This window comes from Synchytrium microbalum (genome assembly GCF_006535985.1).
Source record: "Synchytrium microbalum strain JEL517 chromosome Unknown SmJEL517_scf0016, whole genome shotgun sequence".
Lineage (NCBI taxonomy): Eukaryota > Fungi > Chytridiomycota > Chytridiomycetes > Synchytriales > Synchytriaceae > Synchytrium > Synchytrium microbalum.
The window spans coordinates 192,473-211,373 of NW_022158365.1; the positions used below are offsets into that span (position 1 = coordinate 192,473).

Consider the following 18,901-nt stretch of genomic DNA (forward strand, 5'->3'; position numbering starts at 1 on the left):
ATGACGGCCAAGTGAGGCTACAACTATACAACAATGTTAGATCTAGCCGTTTCTCTACTCTGGACTTATGTGCCAACAAGGATGTTTCTCGAGTGTTCAAAGCTCCAATTGCATCGGTGCAAATCGAATCTCTGGAATCAAGATAGTTAAAACGTGGATTTACGTGTATTTGAAGCTTTGACGGCAGGCCTTAACTCTCCTCTCCTAGTCTATTATCGGCTGGTACAGATGGATCAATTCACATCTTTGACTTGGACGCTACTGCTAAAAAGAATGACAAGCTGGTGGTGTCGTCCATTTCTCGATTGTAAGCAAATGTTGCAACCATTTTGAAGCTGCTCACAGTGGAATCCAATAAGAACTCAATGCCAATTGTGTGTAGGCAAGGAGCACACAAGTTTGCGATCTCTGGTGTGAATTGGTTTCCTGGAGATACAGGAATGTTTACGACTGGCTCCATGGATGCTACTATTAAAGTTGGTTGCCAATTCCACTCTACTTGCGTTGGTTGCGTGATTGATCAGTGCGACGTTTTCTTAGGTTTGGGACACGAACGCTCTAGAGGTTGTTTAAACCCAGATCCACAGTTGAGGCATTGGCGAATCTTACTTGTAATTTTAATGGGAATAGAGTGTATGCACATTTCATCTGCAGAACAGGGTCTTGTCGCATGCCTTCTCTCCGATTGGTACAGTGCCATGCTTGTTCACTTTTGAAGGCAAACGAGCTCATATTGTAACCACATCTATAGCGACTAGTCACACTTTGCTCGCATGTAAGTTTCATCCAGGATCCAGCCAAATACGGACTTTTACTGAAGTTGATTTGAGACAATGGGTAGGTGGTCTGGCAGAGCCACGAGTACGCTTGTGTGATCTCAGAACTGGAGGTTCTGTGCAGGCTCTAACTGGTAAGAGTATCATGCAACTCGACCGTCTTTGGTACAGCTCGATGTGTCTCGCTGACTTTTCGTACTCTCTCAGGCCACCAAGCTTCAGTATTTTCTGTCAAATTTTCCCCTATAAATGAGTGGTTACTTGTCAGTGGCGGGTAAAGTACGACGATTCTTTTAAGTTTTTGGAGCTTGCCTGACCGTTCCTCATGTTTATGAACTAGTGCCGACAAGTCCATCAGGTTTTGGGACATTCGCAAGGCTCGGGCATGTGTCTTGGCCCTTGATTTGAACAATTCAGGTATCACTTTAGGCTTGCTGAAGCTTATTGAGCTATCTGACCATCCAAATATAGACCGAACAACACCCAACTATTTGGGAGAAGTGGATGTTATAGCTCACGATGGCCTCGTGAACGGTCTTTGCTTTACGTCAAATGGAAAGCATCTTATTAGTACGGCACACGATGAGCGGATTCGTCTGTGGGATGTTTCGACGGGTCGAAACACTTTGGTACGAAGAAGAATAATTGTTGCGTTTGCTGTCAGAAGTCTCATCATCTGAATCATAGACAAACTATGGCCCTAATTTACACAATCGTGCAGCGATTGAAACATGTCCTGTAGTAACTCCAATCAACATGTGTCATCCACCGTTAATTTATCATCCTTCCGATCATCGCCAAGTACTTGTGTTTGATATGATGACTGGTGCCCTCGTGAAGAGACTTCGTGGACACTTTGGCAGAGTGAATTGTGTTGAATTGCGTTCAGAATTCCAGGTTTGATGCCTGTTTGTTTCCACTGCTTCATATTTTGTGCTGACTCAGTTTTCAATCTGCAAAGGAACTATATTCGGGGGGCAATGACCATGAGATCCTAATTTGGGCGCCTCCTGAAAAGGACGAGCAACCTCTGTTTCCTGAAGCACATCAGGTAATGGGAGATTTATTTTGTTCCAGTGTTGGCCTTGGTTGTTTGCTCACTCCCAAATCACTTTTCCTAAGGCTACTGCTGATGCCTGGAGCGATGATGAGCGTTGAATGTGAACCTATCTGTATCATAAATCCATGTTGGCCCTTCAACACTGCATTTGTAAGTTTTCGCACAAGTATATAATAAATCCAAGTTCGCATAGTTCACAACATACGTTAGCAAAACGATATTCAAGATTTCAAACAAGTATTTATATTTCTTTGTGCAAAATTTGGTCTAGCTTTTTTTCTGTGAGTGTCAAGTTTATACAAGTGCTATGAGCAGACGAGCCTATCTAATAAATATCTAAGCTGTCTTTTGGATGGGCAAGAAGAGCTTGAACTAACACAGAAGATTATTGGAAGTTAGCGTCAAAGCAAGCAAAAAGAAGAAGGCGTGCATCATAGAGTCGTGTGATTCACTTACTTCTGGAGGCAACTCTTCCTCAGAGTAAAGTCGGTCAGAGAAATAGATGCGACGAATACGACAGTTGGCGTGAATCTGTACTCGAAGAGTTTCAATATAGTTGGTACCATATGCACGACGAGTAAAGTCCGACAGGTTGAATTGGATTTGGTTCCAGCCATCGTCTAGACGCATAGGCATGGTACAAATGAATGGCTTGACTCGTGTGGTAGACTAGTACATAAATGCGTTTAAATAGGAAATTTGTTAGGATTCGTGATTGGGCCAAATCAAGGAGACTTTTCGCAAAAAGGACAGGGACAGCAAGCATATAAAAGCAAAAGCAGCCGAACGAGGATTTACTCCCACACACACATACCTGATAATTGGAAGCACGGAACCTTCTCCTCACATTCTTATCATCCAATACAGTGACTTCAAAAGTAAAGTACTTTTTCAAGTTTTTGATAATCATGACCAAGAAGGGCAACTTGATACCCAGAGTACGGCCAGGCGATGCAGGACATACGATATAGTTGGTGGATACATTGGTTCCAATGATTTCCAAGACTGACGACTGAATATCATTGTCGGTGATGCGTTTAATGTGTCCATTGCGCACTTGCTTGTCCCAGATTTGAAGAGGCTTGGAGCCAATAGAATAGAGAATCGACAAGAAACCAGACTATAGAGGAGATGTATCGTTAGAAAAAACAGTGTGGTCTCTTCAGCCTCCAAAAAAATGCAACAAGCAAACTGCCAAAAAGCATGATGAACCCAGCAAATCACGTCGTCTAGCTCACCTGAAAAGTATTACGGAACATGATGACACGTAGGGGCCTTGTCGCAAGCACCTGTGTCTTCACTTCCCTGTTGGTTTAAACGTTGAGGAATCTAACGAGTTTGCGTTTCGCGTTTTTAATTTCTTCGGAGACTTCACCTTGAATCTTGTGCAGGGACGCAACCGGAAGTTTTTTGGATTGTTTGGATCTATTCACAGTTTTTATTCGATGATTTACTACTCGTTCTAAACATCAGCCTGAGTACTGTTTGCATTATTCTCGTACTTCTATTCTAGCGACGATTGGCTTCCATCAATACATTCTGCACCACATCGTTAACAGACATGAGGTCAGTTTCCATTGCTCGTACATTCTCATTTTCTTTCGCGACCTTCTTCATATATGAATCCAATGCACGTCGCATCTGAGATAGAGCTGCAGCATCTGTTGCAGTTGCATTTTGCCGTTTCGATTCTCGTGCATATTCTTCCAGTTGATCAAATATGGCATAAGGCAACCAGCGACCAAGTACTGGTAAATTCTCTATACCGCCTTTTTGGAGTTCCTGGAATCGTGTCAAGACAAAGAAAATGGTTAGCAACAAAGACCAATAGCAAATGGGCAAAAAAACCAATTGAAAGAGCTGAAGATACTGACTCGCTCAACAGTCCTTGTCGCTAGCTTGACAGCTTCCATCAGTCTACCATGCTTCAAGTATATTCGTATCATGTCTTCGGCGTTCAAGTGTGTTCGGTGCTTGTGGTCATTATCAACCTATCAGGAAAAACTTGGTTAGGATGAAATAACATCCTCCTAGCACGCGTCTCACCTCATAGAATTGGGTAAGCCACAAAGGTAATGTGAATTGCCAATCATCAGATAACAGCCTATCTATAAAAAGCCTTCGATACTGATACCCCGTTGATGGTGTATCATGCAACTCAAGATACGATCGAGTCAACTTCATCAACTTGTCAGCTGGAGTACCTTCCCATGTCTCTGAAGCACCTTCCATGACGAAACTTCCTACGCGATGATCTCGATAAAGCCGTACACACCGAGTAGCAAGACTAGCAAATATACCAGACAAGTCCAATTCAAATAATTTACCAATAGTAAAGGCATTATCATAATATCCTGCTTCACAACATAATGCGACAGCAGTCTCGGGTACAATGGTTTCATTCGACGTCACAAGGGCAGGGAACTTGTCCGACAAGACAAGTCGAACCATGGTCAGTTCATACTCTTTGGTCAAATCGGTTGTAGAAACCGCTTCTAACGTGGGCAATTCGGACTGCTCTGTAAACGTCGTCAGTCGCCGTCGTTTAGCGGGCCTTCCTAGAGCTTTATCGGTGACTTTGGGTATAGTAATCCAACCAAACTCGGGGGCGGCCAATTGCAATGATTGTATAGAGACTAGCAAGGCTCGAGCACGTTCTTCGATAGCACTAGGTATATCTACATGACTGTCACTACGAATTGACAGCTCGGAGAGTCTTCTCGAGTACTGAAACATTGCAGATGCAGCTACGGGTTTGGTAAGACAAGTCAAAATGGAAGCAAAAAAGCATCAAAACATTTTACTTTTTTGTTGCTTTACCTCCTCGATGATTTCCTCGATAGGTATAGTACGAATATAGGATTTTGTAGTATGGTGGCTCCCGTTGTGGCCAGACTGGAGAGTTTTGGGCTTTGAACCACAATAGCTCTTCAATCTTTGCCTCCATGTCTGAAAATGCCAGACGACCAGAGAATAATGCTTCGACTTGCCTTTTTTCACAAAAGTCGTAGACGAGCACACTCAAACAGCCCAATCGTCTATTGAGAGGAAAGTTGACGTGTCAAATTCAAACATTCTGAAGGAGAAAACGAGATCCAACGTCGCAGACTTACGCCTCTTCATCCTGTATAGACTGCATGACATGGAAAGCTTCCTCAAACCTCAAAATACTGAGATTCAACGTAAACAAGGACTTGAGTAGAGATATAGCTGACGGACCATCCCTAGCATTAAGTTCAACTTCATCAAGAGCAGCTTGCACGAAGATGATGGCATGCTCTGGAGATGGTGCCAGAAGAGATGCAATGTGGCGATAATAGCCAATAATTCCATCAGGCTGAACTTCCGGTGGCAGCAATGTCGTCAAATCATCATTATCGGATACACCTAATGAACGAGTGAGCAAGAAAGCCCACATCGGTCATTTCATGAAAGGAAACTTACTGGCTGCTCTCAAGAACCTTGCTCTAGCCTTTTCATAATCCGTGGTCGTCAGGGCACATAATCCAGCCAAGTACTCAGATCCACGAGTAGGTGGTAATTGTTGCACCATGGTGCCAATTACATCAACATTAGCAGCCATACTACAGCCCAACTTCATCAAGAGAGTGGGTTGCTGCAACTTGCTTAAGGACATTATACCTGCAGCTCGGAGACCCTGAGACAAACTACCATTATCAATGTTGATTGGAATATCCATATATAGGCGAACGACTTGGAATAAGAAGGATTCCAAATCATCGCCCGTGGCAGCATATTGACTGTCCTCCTTTACTCGCATATCAGCAAACTGACCTACTAGTACTCGCGTGGCTTCTCTGATTAAGGCTTTTGGTCGTCTTGGATCAGTCATACTGGCAGCAGCTTCGAATTCTGGGATCCGCACCATTTTCCCAGTCAAGGCAGCCAAGAGGGCATATGTTTGGAAGAGTCGGAGACCATCCACCATCATGATGGTGGGAACTTGACTGCGTTTTTTGACAGCACTAGCGGTAATGGTCATTAAAACAAGCATCATATCAAAGCAGAGTTGTGCTCTAGAGGCAATGGCTTGGTTTAGCGCCTGCTCCACTAGTGCCATACCCATCCAGCCCAAGCGAATCCTGAAAGTCTCCTCTGATGTAGGAAGTGGTTCTGGTATGGGCACTTCTCGGGACACAATGTTCGTCAAACGTGTCCAGAATTCTGTATTGCTGGACATTCCTATTGCGATACTGCCGATACGAGCTCTTAGCGTACTATTTCCTACTATTGGGGCAAGATGCTGCTGAGCAACATCAACAAGATGCTGGCCTATGGATACTTTCAAAGATAACGCCTTTACCAATTCACTATGTATTAGATTCAGGCTTTGTGCGGGAATGACTTCTTTAATCAACGCCAATATGCTAAAATATGAGGTCAGGTCGGATCTAGCTGCATTACTTTCCAATTCAGGGTAGTCATATTGGAGTTCTGTACTGGGAAGAAGAGCAAATAGTGTTGGCGATATTGCATTTGGGCCAGCAATCAGTTGAGCAGTATCCAACTCTCTCAATAGACCTACACCACCACGACGCACAATTGCGATAGCGCCTGTTTGGGGTCTGACTGATAAAGCCGTTGGATGAGCACCAGATCGTTGCAAACTAGTACAAGCATGCAAGAATCGGTTCCATTCTTCTACGTGGGTCTGTTGATAGGCTTCCAGCATTCGATGCTCGTTGATGTCATTCTGTAACTGAAGACGTATACTACCACCCACTGTAATTGCTACACGTTCTCGTAACTCTCTCAGAGTGATGAATGAAGTTGGTTGTGATGCGTGGGCTCGTCTACTATTGCTCTCGTATTCGACGAGAGCTTGTTCAATGACCCATTTCGAAAAGCGCCCTGGATAAAATGCATAGTCGAGAAATGCTTGGGCCGAGACAGTGGTAGTAAAGCTGGGTGCGAATCTGGAAGGAAGGAAAACCATTTGTTACGAAAGTGCTACAAAGAAAAGTCTACCGCATACTCCTCATAGGTCAAGCGTAAAAAAGAGCAAAGCCACAAGCATACAGCCAGGACTCACCTCTGTTCGTTCACTCCACTTGGCAGCGATATCCATCGTTCTTCAGTGACTCCGCTCATTTGCTCTGACAGAGCCAGAGGAGCATGCCGTATAACAGCTTCACCTCGAAGCTCCCACAATGTCCAGCATTCAAACCCGGATTCCAATTTTATAATCCTAAAGTCGACAAAGACTTCTTCTGCAAAGCTATCTCCTGCAACGTCTTGTATGGGTTCACAACTCATGGTTTTTATGAATTTGAGCGCTTTGAACCCCACACTAATGTCGGCTATACCACCGTATATGGCCAAGAAGGGATTTGGAGACTGTGGGATCATGACTGCTAGTTTGAAGTGTACTGTACTTGGCTGGAAGTTGTTGTTGATGACTTCAGCTTCCTCGTCAAATATTTGTATGTAGTGACCTATTCCATTTGAAAGAGTGGCAGATGCTTTGTGATCACCTCCGTTTGTTGAAGATGGTATAACTATAGTTTGAGCTAGCGTATTTGACAATAGATTCCATACTCGAAGCTTACGGTCCTGTCCCAGGACAAACCCGAGCATGAGATTGTCACCATATATAAGAGACGCAACTGCGGCAACCTACATAAAGAGATGAGATACACGACGGTATAGCGGTTTGCGCGTGAATGGGTCACTCACCTCATGGATCCTAGGAGGTAATTCAACAAAAGCCAAAGTCTTTAATGTCTTTACTAGTGGATTATTGCCAAATTGGTTGGCAAATCGCTCAGTCCATGCTTCCTCCTTCAAGACATGAGTGTGCTGCTTTGTTGCAATGACTGAATTTCGTGCGCACTCTAGTTTAGCAACATGACCGTTCGCGTATCCAACCATGACAGTATTTGTATTCACAAAGTGTGCGACTAGAGGCTCTGTCTGTTCGATTCCCTCAAACTCTATAGTCTGATGGAAGACGTAGTCTGGCGACGATGCTTCAAACCACAGTGGTGCAGGAAAGGTGAGTCGATAGAATACGTTCCCGGAGGTGACAAACAATACATTTAGGGCAAACGTATCGGCATCTTCAGATACCAAGACACCTGGCAATATTGAATGAGGTGCTTTGAATAACATACGATTTCCTGATGGCGAGGGCACCGACGAGTCCTGTGCTATGGGAATGAATCGAAGCTCTAAATATTCCCGTGATGCTCCAGTTAGCATCCATACGATGATGGATCTGGGCAGCGTGGCTGGATGATATACATCTGACAATACATTTAATGATGTTGATGCTGAATGGCTGCGAGCTGATGATGCAGACCATGAAGAGTTTGGATCAGGCAGAATACGAACTTCGGGAGTGACTGAGAATTGCTGGAGCGGGATGTGCGTTTCCCCATAGAACTTCATCTTGTCAAAGAGCCTGAATTATTTTGGATTGTGAAAGCTTTAGTTCATGTGGCAAATACAAACAGCAATTAGCAATAACCTGTTAATTCAGGAACTAGTTCGACAGTTGGAACGGGTCGTCGCTTCATCAACGAGATGAAAGTGTGCTCAAACGAGCAGAATCAAGCAAGTAAGCAAGTCAGACTCTAGATTCAAATATTAAACGGCGAGGCACGCATCAGCCACAATCGACAGTAATACTTAAGACGCGTTACTTGTTTATTACAGGCATTTCAACCTTTTGAGAACGTGAATTAGTGTTTGAGTCTGACATGATGCTTTCAAACAGCACGGTGCCTAATTGCCTTATTGCAGTCTTGGAATTTGGCGTTGCTTTGAGTCATGAATCCAAAAACAAAAATCCATTCGTACTAATACCATGCGATACTACCAGTAGTATACTAACAGCAACATCAGGAACGGTACAAAGCAATGCAATTGTTCCGGCCTATCAACTAGCGACTCCTTGCACAGCGTAACCAGACTGCCAATTGCCTGGACGTGAAATGCTCGTCTAGGTTGATGTTCTTGAAATTCCAAGTTGTTCAGCGACTTGGAAAATGTTTGCGATGCGGCTCCAATATGAAGAGGCAGCCCTCGAGTCATTGGGATATCCTTCGACGCTTTCTTATATAAAGTTGATAAGGTGTTAGTGGGCCAGGCTTCTTCTTTTCTCAACTGCGTCAGTCACTTCAACTTTCAAGCTTCACATCCCAGTTAAACGAACGAGAGATAACCTCGTAAATCATCGAAAAAGGAATCCAGTAAATATGCCTTGGTCACGGGCCGTCATGGACTTTATGCCGTCACGTAAGTTTGGAAGTCTTGTCCGTTGCTTGCTGCACGAAAGCTGTTGCTGGTGCATTTTGAGGGTTGAGGTTCAGAGAGCGCTGAAGTTAATGAAAAGTACTTGAATTGTATTACTCTGATGATTCATGCTTCTACATCGTTGTATCGTTATATTTCCACTTTCCAAGTTACCCTTCTGCATTTGCCTCGACATTTGATCGCTAAACGCACGCTTGCTAACTTTACACTCGAAATTTTCTCAGTCGCAGCAACAGCAGCATCAGGATTTGCAGCATTCGTGATATATGGCCCCGTATTTGGCAAACGAGTCGACGCTCTCATCGCCGCTGACAAGAATGATCCTAATTGGAAGGACAAATTCGAACTCTCAGTTGGAAATCAGTACTTGTTTGGAATGCTATCTCAATTGGCTGAAAACACTCTACACATTCATGCCCTCGTCGCGGCCTCTATGGTCCAAGGCAATGCTTTAAGCTTGCACGAAGCTGCTGTGTTTACTGTTGCGGTCTGGATTGTGTATGCAGCACCTCCAACGTTTGAAAATTGGTGGTGGGAACGTAAGCAATCGCATTGACGTATTTGTTATTCTCGCCTACAACTTTTGTGAGGTATAACGAAAACGTTGCGTTATAGGACGACCTGGTGCTCTTTGTGCTACAACAGCGGCCTTCAAATTCATTCAGTTGATGAGCACGACTGCAATATACATTGCCTGGAGGGGCTATTGACGTAAATTTATTATATTTGTGCCAAGTTACATCTGATAGCTTTATATTATATTACACAGAAAGTGCCTTTCTTTACAAAATGTTCATGTTATGTGTTTGTGCAAAAAACTTCTTGAGGATCAAGCGTATCGTTGGAGAATCTCCATGAAACTGGCTAGATCATCTTCTTCCACTTCTACTGATGAGGCCTCAAACAAGTCAATATTGATTGTAGCACGAGCCTGTGCAGCCGTGTTTTGGAATGCGAGACCAAATGGACTAGGAAAGGGATTTTTGTTTCAGTTTAATTGAGCACTTTGCTACTTCACGATTATTTCAGACACGTTGACTTACTTTTTTCGGACATCGTCTCCTGACTCTAATGGAGGTGCCAATCCAATAACCAGACGTTTGGAATTTCCTGTGGGACTCGCAATCACGAAGGGAAGATCCTTTTTCTTACCCTCCAACTGGAATATGAAAGAGAAGAATCAGGTTAAAGTCAACCGATCACGATAAGGAGCTGTATAAAGAAAAGACGTGACACATACCTTGCACGCTTCAGACAAAAATGATGCCAAACGAGTCAGATGCACTGGACTTGAGCTGAGTCGCATGTAGTCCCGATCTCCAGCCATACCACCAGCAGCTGGCGCATTATTACTACCACTTCCATTAGTGCCTGCTGATAGAGCCCGTCCTTGGGAGTCGTTCAAAATGACCATACGATAAGCTTTCAGGGTTTTGATCATCCGTTTTTCTAATACAGATAGACCTGTTCGTACTAGAGCGCGTTGAAAGTGCATGGCAAGCTGTATACCATGATACATCAAATCCACACTATATGGTTGAGAGCGATGAGCTTTACTGGGCTGCACTTTGGAAGTTTTTTGTCGTACAGCACAAATTTCAAAAATACCCACCTTTCTAAAGCATCATAAGCCACGAAAAAGTTGCGAACTCTTTCAGACTCTGAATCTCGTTCTGTCTCGTCCGCTTCAGTCTCGCCGGCGACATAGTGTATTGATTCTGAGACTCTCATCCCTACGGCTGCTGCACCAATACGCATTCCTACACCTACACCAGCCAAAGTAACACCACCAGGTCGAGATCCTTGTTCAAACTGACCTAATAGAGCATAATCTCGTACAGATTCAAATCCAGCATCCAATAAAGCTGAGAGGGAATATACAGCATCCGAAGCTGATATAGCAGTGCGATATCCATATTGTTTGAAGAAGGATGGGAATTGTATATCGGGAATCTTGAATGATGGAGCTACTGCTACGAGTTTATCCTTGAGTGATCTTTTCAGGCTAACCTTCATTTCTGAAAAGAGTTGATTACATTCTTTTTGTGGCATGCCCATCTTGACTAGTAGGGTGGTCAATTTGGTACGACCCTTTTCTCGCCATATACCCAAACGTGAGGCGATATAACTGGTATGAAACATGCTCTCGTTTAAGGACCAATGTCGAAACAACATTAGTCGTAATTCATCTTCGGCTCGTATACCAGTATCGTCAGCTCCTCTAACGGAATGACTATTTCGTTCACCCAAGAGAGGATCAATGTCATCTCTCTCTGGGTCAGCAAACCGAGCCACTTGCTGATTCCATGTTTCTACTTTCCTTCTATATGGTTTGGATTCTATTCGATCATGTAGATATTGGTCGGTGAGACCTAGTATGCCTAGCCATAGCAGCTGGGTGTTGGCTCTATTTAATTGATCTGCGAGGGTATATATAATGTCGGCAACCGAAGTTCCACAATATGTTCCAGCCGAGTAGTAATCATTAATAAGACGATGAGATCTCCTTTTATTCCGTTTGGCATCAGCTGATTTGGCTCGTTTGGCAGATACGGCGTTGATGTCCCATTCCGTTTTCCTCTTTTTATTGTTTGCACGATCTGGATTTGGGTTTTCGGCGTCATCGTCTTGATCCTCGTCGGCATCATCTTCTTCCTGATCTGGTGGCTGTTCTGGATCATGGTCATCATCGTCGTCCTCGTCTTCATCATCATCGTCGTCGTACTAGGTGGGGAGTTTCAAAGGCGATCGTTGAATAAATTGTTGATGATCTGGCGCAAAAGAACTGTTTGCCTGAATACCTCGACGACCGTATAGGCATGTTGCAATTCTTGTAGCTCTGCAGCTTCCGCATCACTCTCTTGCTCCTTAACCACCACAATCTATTAACGTGTTTGAAGATTGAGCAATCAACTCTACCACAAAAGTAGTCCTCCAATTTGAAACACTTACTCGAGGACTTGAAAACAGGTTTGACAAATTGATGGGTCTATGTGAATCGACCAAGTAAACCATTGTAGAGTCTGATAGAGTAAAGAACTCGTTGACATCAACTAGTCCACCACAATTCAACATGACTATGCTCCGCAGCTGTTTCATGAAACGGGGAGGTAGATTGTCCAATGTGCATGTCAGTGTCGTCAAATAAACGATGTAAATAACAAATATCACGTTGTTTTGCCATACCTCTTCATGATTTTCGACGTGATTTGAGTTGGCAGCACCCAAATCCATGTAACCTGCCACTGGAATGACCTTGTGAGGAATGCAGTCTGCTTTGAAAAGTGTCTATGGAATTCAAAACAGAGCGTTAACGCATCAAGATCAATCTATAATCTGAAGAATACATGACTGGATCTGTCATTTCAGTCAATTTACCGTCAGAATTTTGCAAGCACATAGCGAATCCACATCTGGAGTGGCTAGTATCAACACGGCAGCATTACTGGCTGTAGATTCCTTGCGAATATTGGCATACAATGTATGTAATGTATCTGGTTTCGCCACTCCCATTGTTCAATCAGTGTTGGAATGTCGAGAACGATGCGAATGGGTCAGTAGAAGAAAGGGAAGGTACAAAATAAGCTCGAATCTAACGAACACGGCGCTACATTGCTTACGAAACGCGTCAATCGCGTCGAAAAGGTCCGGTTTCGGCGTATAACTGCGATTTCGAGCCTGTGTCAAAAACACGAATATTTGAGCAATAATTCGTCATTAAACACGAGAACAAAGATTTTTATTGCCGTTCAAAACTTCTATAGACCTGTTTGCGATCATCGTATCTACCACTCAAGTGCTCTTCTTCGGCTCTTCGTCGAACGATTTGTCCAAACGTTCGAAACACAATGTCCGTAGAGATTGAGAGTGCAGAGTAAGTCATATCGCGTCTTATTATGCATTTGATTCGGTCACCGTGCGGATCCCTAACAAATTTGCATAACTTGTAGTGTAATTCGGCTGGTGCAGCAATTTCTAAAAGAAAACAATCTAAAGCGTACACTCCAAGCGCTTCAAGTATGTCTAAATCAGCTATTTGGTGTACCATCTCGTACTATTATGTTAATATTTATTGCTTTCGCCGTGTGTAGGAGGAAACGAGCATAACTTTGAACACTGTTGACTCGGTCGACTCGTTCGTCGCAGATATTGTCCAAGGGAGATGGGATATCGTACTAAGGACCGTATCTGGGCTCAACATTTCTCAGAAAAAGTTGATTGATCTATATGAGCAGGTTGGTGACCAGCACTGTCTCTGACAAGCACACATTCTCCAACATCGTTTGATGCTCGATCATCCTACGTTAGATTGTCATTGAGCTTATTGAGATGCGAGAAATGGGAGCTGCTAGATCGTTGCTCCGACAGACAGACCCAATGAACTTGCTTCGTGAAAAATTCCCGGAAAGATACTTGCACTTGGAGCACTTGTTGTCGAGAATGTACTTCGATGAGAAGGAGGTGTGGCTGTTTGATTCTGACAGGTCAGAAAGTGAACTCTAAACTCCTGAATCTGAAATTAGGCTTATGGTGGAGATCAGACCAAGGAAAAGAGGAGGCAGACGATAGCTCAAGGTTGGACATAGAGGATTACCAGCCCCTGGTTTCATCTCTGACAACAATAATATCGTCTCTATAGCCCTAGCAAATGAAGTTACTGTCGTGCCACCGTCAAGGCTGTTGTCACTATTGGGACAGGCAGTCAAATGGCAGCATTCACAGGGGTTAATACTTCCTGAAACACCATTCGACCTGTTTCTGGGAACAACCCCCAGTAGCATAATTCAAGATGATACACCACCGTCTCAAGTGTACAATTCCATCAAGGTTTGACATGCATGAGCAAATTCATTCACATGAGAAATTTAACCTAACTATTTTCCGCGTAACTAGTTTCCAAAGAAGCAACACCCTGAATCTGCCGCTTTCTCACCTGATGGCCAGTTCATGGTTACTGGTAGCATCGATGGTATAATAGAAATCTACAATCATATCACTGGCAAACTGCGCAAAGACTTCAAGTATCAAGCTGAGGTACGAAACGCAAAAAACTAATATTCGAAGCAATCATAAACACAAGCCCTGACCCTTACAAACATGTAGAACAATTTCATGTTGATGGAAGATGCTGTGTTATGTCTCAGCTTCTCAAGAGATAGTGAAATGCTAGTATCTGGTGGTCAAGATGGTAAAATCAAAGTATGGAAAATCGAAACAGGTGTCTGCCTCAAACGATTTGTCGGTGCCCACTCTCAGGGCGTGACAAGTGTGTGCTTTAGTAAAGACTCTACTCAAGTACTCTCTGCCAGTTTTGACCAGACAGTGAGGTATGCGAGCTCGCGCTGACGTACTGAATTTCGACACTCTAGGTTTGCTTATCGTCTACTTTTGGTTTCTAGAATACACGGGTTGAAATCAGGCAAGATGCTCAAAGAATTTAGAGGTCATACTTCATTTGTCAATGATGCCATATTCAATATGGACGGAACTCGAGTGCTGTCAGGAAGTAGTGATGGTACCATTAAGGTATACTTCATTTCTCCATTCTTTAGGGCCCTAAATCTTACGAAAATTCGACAATTCCAACACTTTTGCTTACATTAGATATGGGATGCCAAGACTACAGAATGCATACAGTCTGTACTGTTATCCAATGGTCTCATGGCAATACCAGGCAGTGTTACACCATCAGTCCAAAGAATCATCTCAATGCCCAAAAATCCAGATGCCTTTGTAGTTTGCAACAAGTCACCATGGATTTACATTATCAGCACACGAGGACAAATCATAAAATCCATGAATTCGAGCAAGATAGTGGATTTCACGAGTGCTTGTATATCTGCCAAAGGTGAACTGGTTTACGCTGTCGCAGAGGATCATATTATGGTTGCGTTTGAAGCCGAGACTGGGAAGCAGGTTGCAAACTTGAAAGTAAGACTTAATTCCTCATGTATATGTTCCGTTTACTGAAACTGACGTTTACTGCTTTTGTAGCTCGCTGAAACTGAAATCATTGGTGTTGCTCACCATCCCTTCACGAACACATTCGCGTCCTTTGCTGAAGATGGAAACGTATCATTGTGGAGACCATAATTCATTGTTAAATACATACCATAGCATCGCAATCGTGAAAAGTGTCATGAAAGAGCAACTCGTGTCCTCGTGTCGTAGAAATGTGGCAGCAATACCAGAAAACGTTATGCGCCATCCTATTTGGTGCGACTTACTGAGTATGGATCCCGTTCGCTGTATTCAATCGTCCATTGCGTTTGCTTTCAAGCCGAACATTGGCAAATCGAATTTACTTGTGTTTGGTGGTTTTGGCCGATACAGATGAATAACAGCTTCTATACTAATTGCAGCAGATGGCGTTCAGTAGAATGAAGCTGTAAAATGGTCTGTGCGTCTCTACTGAACACCGACCGCTATTGTTTCTGAGTGAGGAGCGCTGGTACAAAACATTGGGCATAAGATGAGCGAACATTTGAACGTGTTGCTGAACAAGGCAAGGACTAGACGGCATTCGATGCTTCATCCAATGCGCGAATCAATACCGATACTCAAAATCCGGCACTGGTTTCTTCCTTTCTTATTCACGTCAAAGCCTCCAGGTCTTGGGTGTGGGGTTAGCAGGTGCATCTCCTCAGTTTCAGGATACGCTCTGGAACGCTCATCAAAGCATCAGCGAGGCCGATATGGGGTTATCTTCCATCACCACGATTATCATCTTCATTTCTCTGCTTCTGAACGCTTCCAATGCGACGGATGCTGGCGGAAAGTGGAATGTCGTTGGTAGCTCTCAAGCTGTATGTATAATTCTGGCACTCCTACCTGGGAATAGGCTGGCATGTATAGAAAGACCGCATGTGTTGCCATATATCGTGAATCAGAATCTGTAAGCTTTGTTTTGGTCACGATTGTTTGTCACATATCTGAAATTTGGGAGCGATTGTTTACTACATTTGAGTCATCATGTTGAACCTGACATTATATTATCGTTTCATATAGCCTTGACAATGTCACTGGTATGTCAGTGTTTGTGTGATCATGTTGGTGCCTTCGTATCTTGATGACAAGAGCCGAGAGTGGAGTGGCCTTGGCATCACAGACTCAATCAGTATTTTCTCTTAGGAAACGTAGAGACCACTGTTGAAGTCGATTTGAATTCAAATCCACCATTGGTTACAAAAACAGTAAACGACTGTGCATCAACGATTGAGTTCTCTGCTTAGGGTCTAATCTCTTAACCACCCATAGCATGTCACGTCGTCACCTTTCTGTGGGCACGCCGCACAAGGTTCTGACGGAAACCTGGTCGTCGCTGGCGGCGATACCAGTCAAAGCTATAATATATACAACCAGAATGTGTACATTGCGGATGGAAGGTCGGATGTCAGAGGCTACATGGCAGGTTGCACGCAGACTCCATGCGAAACTGGAAGCTGGAACCTGCATTATACAATGGGAATTCAAAGGTGGTATCCCACTCTTGTAACTCTCTCAGACGATGAGTACGTTGTGACTCTAATTCGTTTCCTTTTGTTCAGTCCCTGACTTTGATTTGCTTCTTATAGTGTTATGCGTAAGTTATCTAGTACATCTCATTGCATGGATTCACAGCTCATTCCTGTAAGGGCTTTGAGTTCCAACCTCACTGAAAACGTTTCCGTAGTCATCGGAGGAACCATCGATAATATCGACCTCAACAACCTTCAGCCTGAATTGAACAACCCGAGCTTTGAGTTCCTATCAGGCAAAACTGGGTTAACTCATGTGCAAATATTAGCGGACATGTATCCGTTAAACACATTTCCTAGTTGCTTTTTGCTGCCCTCTGGCCTCGTCTGGGTTAGAGCTGCCACCCAATCCGTCCTTATTGATCCAAACACTTTAGCTGTTACATCTCCAATACCCGTTCTGGACCCAGAGACAGTCAAACCACTTGGGTATGAATTAGGTGGAGGAACAATTTCTAAGTAGGATTCGTATGCTAAGAACCACTCTATTAGGTATCCATATACTCCCGTGTCCGTCGTGTTGCCAATGACTATCGCCAATAATGTAAGCCATGCGAATCTAAACATTTTGGGATGAGAAAAGGTCACTTTGCCAACTGCCTGTTCAATAGTTCTCTTTTACGGTACTCGTCTGCGGAGGCTCTGCTCGTAGCTCACCGAGCTCGCAGGACGCGAATGACCAATGGGCATCCAACCATTGCTATATCATCAACCCAGATTCGCCAAATGCCAATTGGACTGAGATTGCACCAATGCCTGACGGTCGAGTCATGCCTGATGCAGTTATAATGCCAAAGTACGATCGTTTTAGAAGACATGCGTTTGCACCCCTTGTGTTTTTGACCTAATCTGTGTTTGTAGTGGCAAGATTGCTTTCGTAAATGGAGCTGGTTTTGGACAAGCAGGTGGAGCCGCAGGATTCGGAGCATCGTCATTGCCCGTGCACACAGTAAATATCTTCGATCCGATAACCATGAGCTGGTCTCGTGGTCCCAACGCAACGGTCGACCGACTTTATCATTCAACAGCTGTGCTGTTACCCGATGGTCGAGTCATGACTGCTGGATCTGAAGAACAAAACTGGAATGACATTGCAACATTCGGACCAGGTGGCAGTGATCTAAATGGTGACGAGTTAGCAGCGTGTACACTTTATTTGAATTGTACTGATCCATTTGAGGTGAGTTTGTTATACTCTTGAAACAAGGCATCTAGAGTCTCAAGGTGTTAACATGTTGTGTCCTAGTATCGAATGGAAGCATACACTCCCAGCTACTTATTAACTGGCACGGCAGCTCCGGTCATATCATCCGGTCCTGCTTCTGTTACCCACAATTCCTCATTCTACTTGCGTCTAAGTACTGACGCAACCGCCATCACCAAGGCGGTCTTCATTCGTTATTCTGCTGTTACCCATTCTACTAATTCAGATCAGAGATATCTCGAGGTATTTTTCGGGTGTTTTTTGAAATTGGGTTGAGCAACGACAAACCAACGAACAATCTCTATCATATCTTTCACAGGCAGTTATAGTCAGTCAAAATACCACCACATTGGAGATTCGTGCTCCAATAAATAGCACAATGGCTCCTTCAGGAAATTGGATGATCTTTGTACTGAATAAAGCAGGCGTTCCGTCCACAGCATGGACAACCCTCCTTCAAAGAGGTTAACATATGTGTCTGAAATCTTACTTGTCAACGGAATCACGGATTGACATTAAACCTCATCTAATAGGGAACGAAACCGATGTATCGGTTGTGATTAATGCCCAAAAAGCACAAACAGCCGGAAGCACGGGCACCGGCTCGGTTGTTTCCTCTGACTCTACACATTCCCAGCCCGCTCTCTTAATTTACCTCATAATCATTGTGATTGTTTGTACTGGAACTCGTTTATAGATTGAATACACTAATAGTTGGTCACAACTACGCTTGAGCAGTCATGAAAGTCAACAATGATAATGACAATAGTATTTCAGATATGGAATATATAGACCCCACACAGAAACGACTGAACTGTCAGCAATTTGGTGACTCGTTCAGATTAGAGGCACGAAGAAGAAGGCCAAAAGTTCTATCAAGTGACCAGCACTTGCGATGTTAACAACAGAGTTGCTTTGATGTAATTGAATTTCAAAACGGGAGGGCTTTCACTCTAAAGAGCAGTAGTCTTTGAATTTTTTCTAAAGAAGCTTGTGAAGCTTTTGTCTTGTCGAAGGCTCCTACGAGTTTGCCCTGTTTTGTGACAGCTTTTCAAAACAATCAAAA

At 43.6% G+C, this 18,901-nt stretch overlaps 6 protein-coding genes across 6 annotated transcripts; 3 read left to right on the forward strand and 3 right to left on the reverse strand.

The window, feature by feature from the left end:
- Positions 1-1,934, forward strand: SmJEL517_g03207 (uncharacterized protein; the record flags this gene model as incomplete). Its single annotated transcript, XM_031169135.1, has 12 exons — positions 1-11; positions 209-307; positions 383-476; positions 541-564; positions 655-775; positions 842-910; positions 984-1,050; positions 1,117-1,193; positions 1,248-1,405; positions 1,464-1,673; positions 1,738-1,827; positions 1,899-1,934. The coding sequence occupies 12 exons, from the start codon at positions 1-3 to the stop codon at positions 1,932-1,934; spliced, it is 1,056 nt and encodes a 351-aa protein (XP_031024828.1).
- A 238-nt stretch (positions 1,935-2,172) lies between these two features.
- SmJEL517_g03208 (uncharacterized protein) lies at positions 2,173-3,095 on the reverse strand (the record flags this gene model as incomplete). Its single annotated transcript, XM_031169136.1, has 4 exons — positions 2,173-2,208; positions 2,293-2,505; positions 2,651-2,956; positions 3,075-3,095. 4 exons carry the CDS (start codon positions 3,093-3,095, stop codon positions 2,173-2,175), a joined length of 576 nt encoding a protein of 191 aa, XP_031024823.1.
- A 250-nt stretch (positions 3,096-3,345) lies between these two features.
- Positions 3,346-8,247, reverse strand: SmJEL517_g03209 (uncharacterized protein; the record flags this gene model as incomplete). Its single annotated transcript, XM_031169137.1, has 8 exons — positions 3,346-3,618; positions 3,711-3,827; positions 3,883-4,583; positions 4,657-4,874; positions 4,950-5,223; positions 5,281-6,773; positions 6,890-7,473; positions 7,534-8,247. The coding sequence occupies 8 exons, from the start codon at positions 8,245-8,247 to the stop codon at positions 3,346-3,348; spliced, it is 4,374 nt and encodes a 1,457-aa protein (XP_031024824.1).
- A 1,696-nt stretch (positions 8,248-9,943) lies between these two features.
- Positions 9,944-12,627, reverse strand: SmJEL517_g03210 (uncharacterized protein; the record flags this gene model as incomplete). The annotated part of the gene is made up of 8 exons (XM_031169138.1): positions 9,944-10,082; positions 10,158-10,273; positions 10,355-10,643; positions 10,727-11,838; positions 11,916-11,996; positions 12,067-12,204; positions 12,301-12,402; positions 12,493-12,627. 8 exons carry the CDS (start codon positions 12,625-12,627, stop codon positions 9,944-9,946), a joined length of 2,112 nt encoding a protein of 703 aa, XP_031024897.1.
- A 335-nt stretch (positions 12,628-12,962) lies between these two features.
- SmJEL517_g03211 (uncharacterized protein) lies at positions 12,963-15,207 on the forward strand (the record flags this gene model as incomplete). Its single annotated transcript, XM_031169139.1, has 11 exons — positions 12,963-12,988; positions 13,065-13,131; positions 13,206-13,349; positions 13,423-13,575; positions 13,638-13,689; positions 13,754-13,941; positions 14,008-14,148; positions 14,218-14,441; positions 14,514-14,640; positions 14,719-15,045; positions 15,109-15,207. The coding sequence occupies 11 exons, from the start codon at positions 12,963-12,965 to the stop codon at positions 15,205-15,207; spliced, it is 1,548 nt and encodes a 515-aa protein (XP_031024896.1).
- A 602-nt stretch (positions 15,208-15,809) lies between these two features.
- SmJEL517_g03212 (uncharacterized protein) lies at positions 15,810-18,532 on the forward strand (the record flags this gene model as incomplete). Its single annotated transcript, XM_031169140.1, has 12 exons — positions 15,810-16,009; positions 16,123-16,139; positions 16,246-16,307; positions 16,372-16,625; positions 16,689-16,696; positions 16,787-17,060; positions 17,124-17,175; positions 17,243-17,427; positions 17,493-17,811; positions 17,878-18,078; positions 18,155-18,299; positions 18,369-18,532. 12 exons carry the CDS (start codon positions 15,810-15,812, stop codon positions 18,530-18,532), a joined length of 1,881 nt encoding a protein of 626 aa, XP_031024895.1.
- Between the last annotated feature and the right edge of the window lie 369 nt (positions 18,533-18,901).